Source organism: Patagioenas fasciata, chromosome 3, assembly GCF_037038585.1.
Source record: "Patagioenas fasciata isolate bPatFas1 chromosome 3, bPatFas1.hap1, whole genome shotgun sequence".
NCBI lineage: Eukaryota > Metazoa > Chordata > Aves > Columbiformes > Columbidae > Patagioenas > Patagioenas fasciata.
In genome coordinates, this window is record NC_092522.1 from 48010261 (window position 1) to 48025796 (window position 15536).

General features: G+C 38.0%; 1 protein-coding gene across 4 annotated transcripts in view; it reads left to right on the top strand.

Moving 5' to 3' along the window:
• Window positions 1–15536, top strand: part of PCNX2 (pecanex 2) — a 152911-nt gene that overhangs the window by 85091 nt on the left and 52284 nt on the right. For all 4 annotated transcript variants that reach the window (XM_071806293.1, XM_071806294.1, XM_071806297.1 and 1 more), the window contains 2 exons: window positions 7915–8023; window positions 12686–12815. In XM_071806293.1, coding sequence (XP_071662394.1) covers window positions 7915–8023; window positions 12686–12815 — 239 coding nt within the window. The remainder of the gene's footprint in view (window positions 1–7914; window positions 8024–12685; window positions 12816–15536) is intronic.

Here is a 15536-nt window from a genome sequence, read left to right on the forward strand (position 1 = left end):
ATGTCTACTGACAAAATACTTAACTGAGGAAAAGCTGATGTACGCAACACATACATGAGAGGGAGAGCATATGGATGATTAAGTGCATGTCATAGTTATTCTCGTGCATCTTTCTTCAATGTGATTTTTTTTTTTTTTAAAAAAAAGGCATGTTCCCAGCACTGCTGCTCTTGGCAGATGAGTGAACTGCTTTTAAAGAATGTCTGGAATGCCAACTTTTCAAGTCCAAAAGGAACAGGTATTATTAAGTGTGAAGTAGAAAGCAATGCAAATAATTTGAACAGTGAGCATATAGTTTTGGAACTGAGTGTTAATGAAGATGCTCATGGCAAGTGTTGTCCCCAGATCTTTTTCTGTGTTCTCTGAAAGATGTGGCTTTGCATTTCATCCAGTGCTGTGGGCATGCTCTAAATCTTGCTGGTGGAGGGGGCTGTAGAGTCTCCCTGAACAGCTTTTAGAACCTCGAGTGATGCTGATGTTGAGCTCAAAGAGCAAAGGCAGCAAAAAAACTTGGTAGTGTGAGTGCAGATGCTTCTGGCTGTAGTATGCTCCTTGGCTACTACACAAAACTAGTGTGGCTATTGTTTTGTTTGTTGGGGTTTTTTTGTTCATGGTGGTGGTTTTGTGGTGTTTTTTTGTGGTTTTTTTGTTTGTTTGTTTTCCAGTCTCTTCATTACTGGGAGAAACCAGCTGCATGTTGGAGATTTATTGCATACCAAACTGTGGTAAAGTGGTTCTTTTACCAGCCACTCTTTCAACTGAGAATTTATACCTGGCTTTGGAATATGCATTTTTGCCAAACTTGTGTAGCTTCCTTTAAACCCTAAAGAAAGAGGCACCGCTACCTTACACACTCATCTACTACAGAGATCCTGGAGGGAATTATAGGACCGAGTGTCATTAAGCCGCTAATGTGTAGGACTGCAACTTCTTATCCCTTTCAGTGTCTTGTATGTTACTGTCAGGCAGTTTAATGGCCTCTTAATTTGTGTGTGTGGATGAACTAATTAGCAACACTAAAATACAAAATCACCTTGTATTTTCTTATAGTTGAGTCCTCTGAGGGTTCTGAATTTGTCTTTGTGCATAAGGCAAAATAATCAAAGAACCAGAGCTTGTTAAATTTGCCTTCATTAACACTGAATTCATTTGCCTAAGTACTCTTACCCTTGCTGAGCTCACTTAAGAATACAATTTCGCTGTCTGATATTTTTTCTTCTCTCCCAGAATACATTTTCCAACTAATAAGGAATCTGCATTTTTCTATTTTTTGAAAGATATTCTCTCTTTTCATGTATTTCTTTCTGCCATAGAATCCAATGTCACGCATCCGTGAAAAATTATCTTTATGCCAAAGTAAGTCTAGCTAAGACAGGCAGTTTGTAACAACCTGCCAGACCTGTGTTAATCAGTCTTACCTTTCAACATCCACACCACAATCCCTTGGGCAGGAAAGAAATGTGTGTCATCTTATTTTCCTTCATTCTATGAGGAAGTGCTACCAAGTGTATTGACCTTGTTGGTGCTTTGTTGAAGTCAAGTAATTAACTTATTGGATCTTTTTATTGCTTTTATGGCAATAAAACTCTTAGATAGTTGACATATCCCATTGATTGATTTAGGTGCTACTTGTAAGTCAAAAGCCTTACTCTTTTTCCCGTCCCCTTGTGATTTTTTTCATTCTTCTCTAAATCTGATGTTTTACTTCAAAGCTTCTGGCCATAAGTTGTTAATTTATATTTTAATCCATTTCTTGCCATTTGTGCATACTGAAATCCAATGTCTTAATCAGCTCCTCTCTCAGCTCACAGCTGTTTCCTCAATTTTTGATATTTAGCATATAAACCCTGTTAAGACACTTTCTGCTGAGTAAAATACCCAAGGCTACATCTGATATTTGACACGCTAATCCCAGTAGTATTTTGCATAGACTCCTTAAGCACTGTACAGTTCATGTTTCCCTTTAATACTGGAGAAATGGCTTAATTGAATTTTCATCACTGACCTCTTTGTCAGACTTCATTCTTGACACTATTCCCAAATTGTATTTTGCCTCTCTTTTTTTTTCCTTTCCTTTAGAGTGGGACAAATGCACTTGGGGTGCAGGGAGATATACACACCCTCCCTGGGTTCAGTCCAAATCACTATACACTAAGGGCTATATTCATGTATAATAGTTTCATGCTGATGGAGACATGTTCTTATCTGTCAATGCAGGCAGTGAAAGAGAAATCCTGAGTATCTGGTGCTTCAGTGCACAACTTTGTACTTTTTTTTTTTTAATTTCCATTTTTAGGAAAGGAGATTTCTGGGAAGATCCAGTCTTGGCAGGAGCCAAGGCTTCACTGAAGAGGCTGGATGAGTGCAGCTCCTAACTGATTAATTTTGCTTGTCTGGCCCTCTGCACATTAGTAGTTAGCTCTGATCTTATGCTTTTTGCTCACCTCGGGAGATGTGGGAGATGGTTTCTTACAGTCACTCAGGCTCTTGCTGTCAGCTAACGGTGTTGGAAGAAGCAGCCTCTGCCATGAGCAGACCCAGGGCTGCTTGTTAGGTTTTACCATCCTCTTATTGTCATCATCTTCATTGTACTTCCCTCTGCTCAATGCCTAACATTTAACTTCAAATGTATGGGTTCCAAGGCTTTTACTGAAACTGTTTAAAACATACCTGTTTTGTACACTGTCAATGTCAAGTACTGAACACTGTTTCAGGATGTTTGATATCAAAGCCTTTGACTGATTATGTTTTGATTCTCTTATATATGTTGCATTAGACAATGTTCTTGAAACCCTACAACATAAAGGCTTCAAATGTCTGTAAGCAGAAGCAAATAAATACAGCCTGGAAAGTATTTCTTTTAAATTCAAACACAGTGCTGTTAAAACACACCAACAGAATGCCACAGACTTAAAACATAAACATTAAAAACTTTTCAATATTTCCAGTAAATCTTGTTTTGCAGGATTTCACAGATGAAGTTTCTTTTAAATGGCATTAAATAAAAAACAAAGTCGATGATTTGCGAAACAAAGCCATAAACTAGAGTAAAATTGTTCCACATAAGTATAATTTCATATCCAAAACCACATACATGCTGACAACTTTTCATTCTTAATGTATCTTAATTTTTATTGACATTAAAAAAAAAAATCAACCCAAACCTGTAGGTATTGGAATTTACTTCAAGACTTGGAGCTGCCAATTGACCAGAATTGGCTTAACCATGAAAAACTAAATACCCCCCTAGCATCTGATAGTTTGAGTTCAGATCCGCCTCAGATTCTCAGGATTTAAATAGGAATATAAAGAAATACCTGTTCAACGTGGGAAATAATTGCCTTCTGCATTTAACTTTCTTAATCTCTCGGTTTTGTGTTGCACATAGAGCATATAGACATATATGAGAGATACTTTTGTTTTAAAGCGATTTGTACGTATGCTTTTTAAAAAAACAGCAAAATTCAAACTTAACAAGACATTGTTAATGTTCATGCATTATTTAATCGTGGTATTGCCAAGGAGTCTGCCCACACAGAGTCCCAACACACGCTAAACAGATAGAGAAACTGCCAAAAGCTGAAAGCATTGCATAGTCTCCAGATCACACTCAGTGTTGTTTAAATTCAGATGTTAATCTCGTCCTAGTTTATTGAAATCTACCAAACTGAGAAATGGAGATCAAATTTCAGTGATGTTTCAGACTCCAAAGTATTTTTTGGGGTGTATGTTAACTAATTTCCATTAACTTCTAGTTTGTAATGTTACTTACATTTGGTTGAGTAAGAATAACCAGATTTAAAAGAAATCCTGAGAGGTAACTCTTTGCCCCTGCTTTCTTTATAGATACATAGAATGCTAGCTTGTGTGCCAGAGGTCTCCAGAGGCTTCACAACTCGTAGAAGACTTAAGGATGATTAAGATGATAAAATGCATGTGTCCACATTAAATATGAAAGATGGATGCATGTTTTACGCTTTCATTCGACAGCAGTGGGAATGTGCTAGTTTAAATTTACTCTATATACTGATAATTTAAACTCTTTATCAAAGGCTTAAAAACTGTTTACTGTGCAAAACTGTGACAAGTAAAGATATCTAGGAATATTAGATCTTTATGTCCTCTGAATAATATATCATTTTTCTGCTTAGTGAACTGTAGAAAACACCGAAGATCTATGAAGGCTTAATAAAAATGTTCTTTTATTAATCATCCTAAACTGGGATGCAGAAGTCTTAATGAAAAATTCCTTTTTATACATGTTTACGGAAGACTTTATAAAGAGAGGGTTAAAACTCAGCACAGATTTTTTTTTTTTTTTTTTTTTCTTTTCCTTTTTTACACTTTAGATGGGAAGGTTCCCCTTTTGTATCTAGCTCTGTTTGAAAAATATACCTCACACCGAAGTTATTACCCTCATTCAAACAAAACTTTACTGAGGATAAACTGCATATTTCATAGAACCAGAGAAGGGCTGTGGTGTCCCGTCAGGTCCCAGGAAATGTTTTTGTCTAGTTTGTTTAAATGTACCCCTAAATAATCCTTCACTGCTTAGGGTGTCTTCATTTCTCCCTGCTTTCCTGCAGGTCTCAGGGGCCTGCAATTCCTGAAGGTTCACCAGTGAAGACCAAGGCAAAGGTGGCATTGAGTACCTCGGCCTTCTCCATGCCCTTTGTCACCAGGTCCCCTGCCCCGTTCAGCAGTGGGTCTGTGTTTTTTCCCCAGTCTGTCGTTTTCTGCTGATGTACTTGTGGAAGTCCTTCCTGTTGCCTTTTAGTTTCCTCATGGGTTTCAACTCCAGATGGGCTTTGCCTTTCCTAATCCATTCTTAACACTGTATTGTTTCTGACAATTTAAAAACGTTACTGAAGGTTTTGCTCTTTAGCTAGTGTCTTAAGGATTATTGAAGACTGAAATGCAGTTAGTTGTAGTTGAAATAAGAAAATGACTGTTTCTGAGGATCAGCTTCCTCCTATTTCTGAAGGCAATTTTTTAGCAGGTTCAGTTTCTTTCTGTGAGAAAAGCAGTAGTGTTTTGTGAATCCTTGGAGTTCCTATACCAGATATAGGAGAAAGCATGTTGTAAACTGGGTAAAACTGACAAGGAGAAATATTTTTTTCAGATGGTTCTAGTAAAATGGAAAAAAAAAAAAAAAAAGTAAAGCTAAGTCCTCCCTTCCTAAATCTCTGTATTATAGTTGCTAGACGACATCACCTTTGGCAATTATAGTTAGGTAAGTAAAATGCTAATGGCATGTTACCCTTAAAGTGTTTTGCAGAACATGCCCTGGAAGTGGTAATTTAAGAGGTAATAGAAGTACTTGACAACTCTTAATGAAAGCAGTAGCTTGAAAATCACATATTCCCAAGCCTTTAGGTGCAGTGTTGTAAGACTCTCAAAAGCCAAGAGAGGTTCACTAGAGCATTCTTCTTAGCTTCATGTTCTTGTGAATGGAAATGAGCTCCGTTGCCTGCCTGTCAAGAGGCAAAGTGTTCAAAGAAACAACAGCAAGTTCAGGTGGTGGTGAATGTAGAAGTAGTAGGACTTGTTAGAAGCAAAGTGAACTTGGGCTCCATGGTCTGTTTTGCAAGAACGTGTAAATTTTAAAGAATGATTAAAGCAATGTAATGGAACAAAAAGCCAGAAGGGTCTCCTCCTGAATCTGCCTTCTTAGCAAATGCAAAACCTGAATTTTGAGGTTTGAAAACCTTTTGATGAACCCTGAGCTTTGAGCATAGCTGGAGTGATTTATGGCTTTGTGATTTCAATCTGTAACAGGCAGAATTTCACTGGGTTGTGCTGCAGTTTTGAATTTTTGAGGTTTCAGATGTGAGTCATTAGCTTTTTCAACCCTTCCCTTAAATTTAGCAGATACGATTTTTCTCCCAGCTGTTCATTCAGACATTTCAGTTAAATAAAAATTAAGCAAAATAAAGCAAACCCAAAACGTGCTAAACATGATTCAAATAAATAAGTCAGTCCTAGTTTCAGTTCAGCTTTACTTGCCTGCTTTCTTTAGCTAATCTTGTAGCTTTCAAGTCACCTGTAGTATTTTTGAGAGAAAACAAAGTTGACAAGATATTAATTTCTCCAACTAAACAGGGGTAACAAGGCTGTGCCTTGAAGAGATCGTAACATCTTGTTTTTATTAGGGCTTTGGTGGTTTTAAATAGTGTGCCTATGAAAAGTTAACATAATCTGCGCTTTGCATATTGCTCCTAATTTGACTCCTGCCAAAGCAAAGAAAACATGAAGCATTGCTTTCATCTCAGCTGGAAGGTTTATCAGTTGTATAATAACTGGAGCTGGCATGAGCCTGGTTATAGCTGGAGTTAGCAGCTGCTTCTCTGATCCTGCAGTAGCACAAAGACCAAAACAAATTAATGCTATTAGTCATTCTTTCTTCCCTCCCAATTCATTTGCAATTATTTACAACAGTTCATGGAGAAGCTCAGTGAAACACCATGTAAGTGCATTACTGATATGGATGCAGGTGGCTAAGTCTTAATTTGGGGGTGGTAACTGAGGATGGATGAGATTCATTGGCCAGTGAAGGTGCACCCTCTCTGACTGACAACACACTCATCAACAAGGTGTCCCTAGGACTGTGCTCTGTCCCTCAGGCCAGCTCTGCTGGGGAAACTTGTGTACAGACTAATAAACTCTCCCATACTGTGCATGGAACGGAGGGATGGAACAGCCACCTGGCAATGGACCATGGAGGGTTCTTGTTCAAAAAGATGCCCAGGCATTGCGTGGAGGAGCGTTCGCTGGGCCAGACCAAAACCTTCCCAGGGACCTTTCTAGCAGTTTAACAACATATACAACACCACTGCCTGGGAACATTCACTGGATGCATGTAATATACGAGTATTGGTGCAGCCTGAGTCTTTCAGGATATTGGCAATATCTTGTTTTTCATGAACTCAATTAAAAAGTTTGCTGTAGAAATTAAATGTATATTTGCTATATGAGCATGAAATATTGCATGTACTCCTGTTTCACTGTCAACTTGTGTGTGTGTTGAGCACTAGTGTCCATTGATGGCCTAATCTTTCCTGACAGTTTGTCAGGAACTCACTCTGCAGTATGAATCTGATGGCCCAGTGCAGACAAGATCTGTTTTGGCCTGATGCAAAGAGAGCTGGCAGAAAAAAATGTGTTCTAGGGAGTAAGTACATGTCATTCTTCAATCACAAACTGCTAGTTGCAGCATGAAACATATTTTACAGGAAGAAAAAGTAAATTTGATGTTTTTTAATTTGTACTGCACAGCAATAAAAATTCACGTTAATGCAACTTTTTTTATGGTTAGGTGGTTTGATCTTGAAAATGCAGCTACAATGCTACAATTCATGGTTAATGCCAAGCATGTGCTTACATAATGATAGCTTCTCCTATTGATTCAACAAATGACAATGTTGTGTTCTCAAGAAATCAGTCTGATTTCCATGTGCAGAGCTGCACATGTCATACATTGAGCCTCCTGTGTTTGCTATATCCACTTTCTCCTGGAGTCTCTTCTCCTGTAACACTCCAGTGTCTGACTGGTGGTGTGATACATGCAGTGAATATCACAACCTGTCTTCCCACTTCCTAATAAAGCAGATATACATTTTTGAAGAAAGGTAATCTGGCAGCTACCTTAGCATGGTGGTTAAAAATGTACCTCATTGCAAGTTTGAATTTCAAATGAAGAATGTATTTTTGTCCCTTACTAAAATAAGGCCTTAATACCTTTGAAAGCTAATCATAAAATATAATTTATCTTGCATTAATTCCAGGGCACAGTTCTAAAAAGCATGTCACTTTCAGCTATTAGTACTGAAACAATCTCAGTGTCTGAAAAATCAACATGTTTTTCCCTTTTCTTGTTTGTTTGTTTGTTTGTTTGTTTGTTTGTTTGTTTTTCAGCTGTGGGACCTACTGCAAAAGTTGCAATTCATCATGACATACATTGCTCCCTGGCAGATTGCCTGGGGATCATCGTTCCATGTTTTTGCTCAGCTCTTTGCAATACCTCATATCCTTTATAAATTTGTTTTACTTTATTCTTTAAATTCTTATTCACATATGTAATTTATTTACAGTGTTTGAATAAGGTGTGAAATTCCTAAGTAACTTATTTTTAAATGTGACAAAGCTTGGAGCATCTCCTGAGACATACAACTTTCTATCTTGGTTGCATGAGATCTGAATCTGGGAAACTGAACTGTGACTCACACTGGTCCATTTTAATGCCCACTCACTTCCCACCCAGCCACATTCCGCAGACCACTTACTTCCGCAGTCCTCAGAATGGACTTTGGATGCATCCAGAAAGAAATGTTATGACTGACATATTAGGTCTAACTTGGGTGGACTTTTACGTATGCAGAAGCTAGTTTTGGGAAGTGCTGGGCATATGGTTGGCCTAGATCTGCAATATTAGTTGCTTTCTCAGTTGCTTCTAGTTGATATCTCAGATACAAATTTATTTTCTGTTTTAACTGTCCTGATTTTTCTTTTTTCCGTTCCAGAAGCACGGGATTTTAACATTTTAATGTACATTTTTCATTGTGGTGCTTTTAACATTTCCACTCTGTTTTATGAGTAGCAGTACATGTCAATCAACACCAAAGCAGTCCTTTTGAAACAGTTAGTTTCAGTGCCTGTTCCAGGGCTGTGAGCATTGGTTTTGTAGATACAGAGAGTAAAACAGATTTCAAAGACCCCAAAATATCTGTAGGGTTAAAAAATATATATATATTGGATTTCTGAAACAAAAAACTTGCAGTCTAGTGCAGTTAGGAACTTGACTTAGTACAGGAAAAGATATTAAAAAATGAATAAAACACTGTAACTGAACAAAATTAACTTTATTGACCTCTAAGGCATTTTCAGATATTAACTTTTCGTTTCTTCCTTCCCTCCCAACCAAAGTTGTGAAAGAAAAGTTGACAAAGTGGTTTTAGTTCAGACCTACAGAAGAGTTTACTTTGTACTGTTTGTTAGATACACACACTTAAGGCTTTGTCACTTTCATACCACAGTGGATTTTTACACCCTGTGAGTGATTTCTTCTGTCTGCTCTTTGCTGTGATATATTGAATCATATGCAGCATCGATTAACTATGCTTATGTTTCAGATAGAAAGTATGAGAGCCTTGGACAGAGGGAATTGCAGACAGAATAACTCCCTGAGAGAAAGCTTTAGATTGCCTGTTTAGGAAAGAAAAGCTTTGTAAAACTAAAGGTCTGTCTGAGCACTTTTGAGTGATTTGTAGCAAATTATTACAGAATTCCACAACAAAAAAATATTTTCATCTTTGTTGTAGGTATGAATCACAGGAGAGCTGTATATGAGGTTATTTAGCAAAACATTTAAGAACTGAGATTATAGTTTAGTGAATTTCCCTTTGGTTTTGTGCAGTGGTAACTTTACTCTTGGTAAAACTACATATTAAGTCTTGCAAAATGGAAAGCAGTTAACTAAGCAGGATTTAGTTTATTTACACAGTTACTGCTAAAGTGATCTAGACTAGCTTTCTACTCTTTATAATATCATTTGTAAATGCAAATCTGTTTTTTAAGGCAATGTTGCAATTAAGGTACTGGTTAAATGCTCAAGTTACTATTCCCACAACAAGAATCACTTTGTCTTTTTGCATGGTATCTTTATTTGTTGTTACCATAACCTAGCAAACAGTACTGATGAATGCATGTTGTAGTTTGCAGAGGGACCATGCCTGCCACTTCTTTGCAGAGTTTAATTATTCGTGGTTCTTAATTGGCTAAATCGCTTCTGCAGGCAGGACGTAAATTTATAAATTTTGTATTGCCTCTGTGAGTTTTTGCCGTAAAGCTCAGCTATGTGAGAAGTTCTGTGCTTTAATGCGTTGGGTTCTGGTGCACAGAACACAAAGGAGCAATGCATGGAGCTTTGCCTGGTGGAGGCTGTGAAGCCTCCACCGTTAGAGATCTTCAGGAATTTAGATGAACTTCTGTCAGGAGTCATATAGGTTTAGCTGCTTATTCCTTGGTGCTGCTAGGTGGACTAGGTGACCTCTCGAAGTCCTTTCTAATTACGAAAGATGAGGAACAGGAATGGGCTTCTGGCTTGAGGAGCAATCTGCAACTTCACTTCCAAGGGCTTCAATGAGTAAGAAAAGATTATATTCATAAATATCAGTGGATTGAGCAAGTCAGTGTAGTGTGGAGTCAAGGGAGGATTTTGTGTGAGAAATCAACAGAGAGATTTGGAAAGGAAAGGATTTCCAGTTCAGATTATCCTGTCTATGAGAGTTTCTTCTTTGGCTGTTTCAGGGTTACAAGTCTAACATCAGAAAAGGAAGCTCTGTGATGCTCACTTCTCCCATCTTCTAGGTGATCGATAGTGTGCTTGGAAGTGCCAAAACGTTTTTGGCCTGTAGAAATTGCAATTAGAAATGTGGGTTTGGGGAAACAGGATTTACAATAGCCTTACTGCATAGTTTTGTATGAAAAGAAGGGAATGGAAGACTCCGAAAATGTTAGTCTTTCAGTTACTTGTTTTGAAACTGATTGGAATTTAAACAGGGTTTTGAATTACAAGTTAATCATCAAAATAGAATGTTTTATTTCATGTTGAAGGGTTTTTAGTTATTTCTTTTTGTCAAAATTTGTTTTTGTTGATATTAAAATCTGTTACTCATGAAGAAGTTTTGCTTCTACGCTGTGTAACCTGACAAACATGTTACACTGGAACTGTCTTGGGACACAGAATAAGAAAGCATTCCTGTAAGTTTCTGACACTTCCTTTTTTAAAATTTTCTACTTAAACCTAACTAAAGCATTGGCATTTAAAAAAAAAAGATTAAAAAAAACTAATAAAAGGACATCAAGTACTATCAAACAAAAAAACCCTGAAGACAGATAATTGTGCACAGTACACATCAACTGTGCATGTAAAGGAACTGAGTGCTGTTACTTGGTCTCATGACATGCTTACATATATGAAAAATTTTATAAAAATCACTCTTCACAAGTCAAATGGGAAATGTCTTCCAGCATACATACAGTAGAGCATAATGTCTTTTAGCAAAAATAAAACTGTTGCTACTGGTTATGTCTTCGATACAAATGGTTCACAGTGGAGTCCTAAATGTCTTAACTCATGATGGTGGCAATTTTTAAATGAGTCATGACATTAGAACTCTCTTTAGAAAACTTGATTTGCTGTCCTTATCTGTCCTCCTTTTGTCTCTTCAGTTCCCATCCCTCCTTCCCTTATCTGACACTTGTTCTTCTTTCACAGCCAGTGCTGGTTATGACTACAGTGTAATGTGACAGTTTAACTTTTTTTGATTTACTTGCTTCCTGCTCTGTGCTCTCTGTTGCTTTTTGAACTTTAGACTCTTGAGGGCAGCTCATTTTGCAACATCACTAATGCACAAAGACACCGTTCCAAACCACTCTCTTTTAATAAGTTTGAGGGATTTGAGAGGTATCTTTTGGCAAATATTTGTTTTTAGCTTTTACAAATTGCTTTGAAAGCAAGGCTAGCTAGCCTTTTAATGGAAATACTGTACCATGAATTATGCTACATGTGTTAAAATGATTTTGTGAAGTCTTATAGTCTGTGGGACACATACACAGGGTATTATTGTAAGAGGGTAAGCTACAAGACTCTGGTTATTGAGTGGTTTGATCTAAATTTTAGTTTGAGATGCACTCAAGTGTTGTACTTTGATAGTCAATTTTTAGTCCATGACTTACTTACTTGGCACCTTCCTCCCCAGAGAGATGTAAGGAAGGACAACTATTCTCTTATACCAACTTGGAAACCTTTTTCCTGAGATTCCATGGACATGGTATGACTTAATGAAGAATTAAAGCCTAACATTTATTTTTTTTGGGTTTTTAAATCATGTTCCTTGCAACTTGCATGTTTTTCAGTATCCTTGTCCATCTCCTAACTTGCTTTCCAGCAATCTGGAATATGAATTTACATTTAAACTATGGATTCAGGTATTCATTATTAAATTTATGTGTGATATTTATTATTCCTCTGTCCTCACTTTCTCATTTCATATATATTTCAAAAAGTATGAAGTGCTGAACATTTTTTTACGTTTCAATCTGCATGGACTGTTAAATTGTCAGCAAAAATTAACACGAAAGCATGATTTTAAGCCCACAGGTTGCATTATAGAGGCATAGTTGTTTCTCCACGTACTAGGTCATTCCAAAATAAGCAGAATCACAGAATGAAATATTGGACACATTGGGATCAAGACTCCAGTGCAGAGAACTGAGAATTTCCAAGAAAATGAGGTTTGGGGGATTTTTGTATTTTAAACTCTGTGTGTCAGACTCTGGAAATGCACTTTGTGTCATAGACAGTACATGAAGGTCGCTGGAAAAGGGCACTTACTGCTCTGCCCACACTCAGGATCTGTCCTCGGGCGGAGATGAGACGGGGTCACCCTGATAATAATGTACCCCGTGCAGACATGTCGCCTCCACTGCAACCGTGCAGAAGTGAAGAGCCATTGATTGCATGCTGATAATGGACAATTCGGCACTGCCTTTCCTTTCCTTGCCACCTCTTTGGTAAGATAGATAACAACAAAAAAAGCAAAAATAAATAGTTCAAATTGCTGTCTCAGCAATGCTTTAGAAGTATGCAGAAATAATTTGTGTTACCTTAACTTGCAGTTTTCAGACTCTGCTATGCTTTTTTTTCAAACTCTGGCCACTTCAGTCTTTTCTACACCGCTGAGTCCGTTTCTTGGTAGTGTCATCTTTATCGCATCATACGCAAGACCGATCAAGTTCTGGGAGAAAAACTACAAGTAAGGCAATTCAAATATTTTCTACACTTGTGATTTGTAAAGGTTTTGCTCTCATTAATTTCCTTTCTGGAGGTATTATTTTTTTGGAAGATAATCCTTAAAATATTGTAGAGCGTGAGAGGCTAACCTTTGAATCTTGATTCTGGTGTTTTACGATTTTGTGGTTATTTGGTTATTTCTGAAAATGCATTTAAACAATTATGAGTACATTACAGATGAGATGTCGTGTTGCATTTGTCATACAGACATACAGTAATGAAGCTGTGGGAAAAAAAAACCAGTAGAAGTTCCAGTTGTCAGCCTTTTTTTCTTGCTAGCTCGTGTTAGCAACTAAATCTGTGAAGCCTTTGGCACTAGAAGTCACGCTGCATTAATGTGTTTTGTCCCAGTCTGATTAAATGTTACCATTTGGGATGTAGCAGGTGACTCTCATAGGGAAGTGATTAAGAGTTCGCATTGGCATTACTTGCTACATCAGATCTTGGAGTGTGACTGAAGAATTGGTTTTGTCAGATTTTAGCGTCCATTCATTCAGTTTGACAAGTACGTAAACACAGAATATTTAAAAGATTGGATGAAGAGCTTCTGCTCCTTCTGCCCAGTAGGATTTGAAAGCTTGTGGTAACTGGGATCTAATGGGCTCCCAGCAAGAGTACTGGAGATGGGGAAACACTTCCCATTCCAGAAGGAGGTGGTTTTTGCAAGGGATGAATGAGCAGTCTGCATCGTTAGGGGATGGGGTCAGTGACTAAGGGGGGTCCTTTGAGGCCTGTGGTTTGAGCAGCCTGAGAGCTCTTTACCACCTACTGACATGTAACCTGGCTTGGAGGAACTTATTGCAGCTGCAGAACAGCGGTTTGAGGCACAAGGTGAAAGTTGTGTTGGCCAAATCAGGAGTTGGCTGAACCAGTGAGAAGTGTTAGACACTTACCACTCCTGTATTGATGCCACTGATGTATCTGAGCACCTCAGGAAAACTCAAAACTAGATCACTATTGCAACAATACATCATCACTAGGGTAAAACTAACCTGTCTCATGACGGTCTAAGCCCAGCTCACGTTCCCTATTAGTGGGTGAACAATCCAACGCTTAGTGAATTCTGCTTCACAATGACTGGAAGAGCTGACATCAAAGGATCAAAAAGCAACATTGCTATGAACGCTTGGCTGCCACAAGCCAGTTATTCCTGTGGTAACTTTTCTGACACCTCCTGCTTAAAACCCGAAAAGCCAGAAGGATCGTGAGGCCCCTCTTTCATGGTCTGTATTCATACTGAAAATCAAGATCAAGCAAGCTTTTGCACTTCTGCTCCGCGGGAGGTTTCCGTCCTCCCTGAGCTCGCCTTAGGACACCTGCGTTATGCTTTGACAGGTGTACCGCCCCAGTCAAACTCCCCACCTGCCATCTTTTAGGGGAAAATGTCTGATTAGTTTGGAGAGTTTTATTTTTGTTTCATTTTGACTTGTCAGTGAGTGAATATGTACTCATCTATAAAGAAATTACTCAGACAAAGTGAAGTCATATAAAGACTGTTAGAAATTCTAGTATGTCTTTCTTGATCTTCTGACTTAAAACATAAAAGCTACAACCTTGCCCCTTAAAAACCTTTCAGAAGTAGCAAACAGCCTTGTAGAAGATTCAGATAGTCATCAAAGTGAAATAAATGTTTGCCGGAACCGGTGGCATTCCACAATATGCATGTGTAATGACTTCACCTAAATTTGTATTCATTTTGTCTCTAGCACTTCTGATTTTCCTTGGCCTCGCTTCCATTTCAGTATTTCATTGCTCACATAAAGAACTGATCAGAGCAAGTGAGCACTGAACTGAAATGGGTCATTAAAGGGACACAGTGAAAAAACAGAAAAAGGCAAGGGAAAGGAGTAATTTTGTATTAAGAATAGGGAAATTTTCTACAACGTACTTAAAATAATTCAATAAAGTGAGATGGGCCTTGTCTTACTGCTTTAGATCTTGACCTTTCAGCATCTAAAAATCCAAAGGGATGGCATAATTGCTTTCTTTCAGAGCTGTGCAGTTGAACAGGATCAGGAACGAGATGGAAGGGGAAGTTGTTATGGCTCCTGCACTGACCCATCTTTGGGCTGCAGTGCCCTATGGCTGGGTGTGCACTGAGCTTTCAGGTGCTCTAAGACCAAACAGAATGGAGAGATGGGAAGGCTGGTATAGAGGTTTCCTTATTGCAGTGCATTGACCGTTTTGCCAAGTTCAGCTCAAGGTATTCACGGAAAATCACAGGTTCACTACAGTGCAGGCTGAGATGTGCCTCATACAAAGCAGAAGCTCTGGCAGATTTTTTTTTGCTGTTTCCATACTCATTGCCTGTTGATAGGAAGTTTTGCCCAGGGGAAGGCTACCTCAATGTGCTTTAGATAGCTTGTCGTTGTTGTTGGTTTGCCTGTTTTGCATGCTCATTTTCAAACACTTCCTTGTTCTGTTGATGACTACATTAAATTATCACATTTATATTAGCTACACAAAAACTCATTTACGTTTATATGAAGTCAGAGGTAATCAATTCCATGGTTATATTTTTTTATAATTTAACCTCTTAATTGGACTAACTGAAAACAATTTTGACAAGCACTCCAGATATCAAAATATGATGGTTTTGTTTATCTTCCAAGTCACAAATTAGGTTGCTTTCTTAGAGTGTCATTTCTGTTCATCAGTATATGCACACTTCACTGGTGTCATG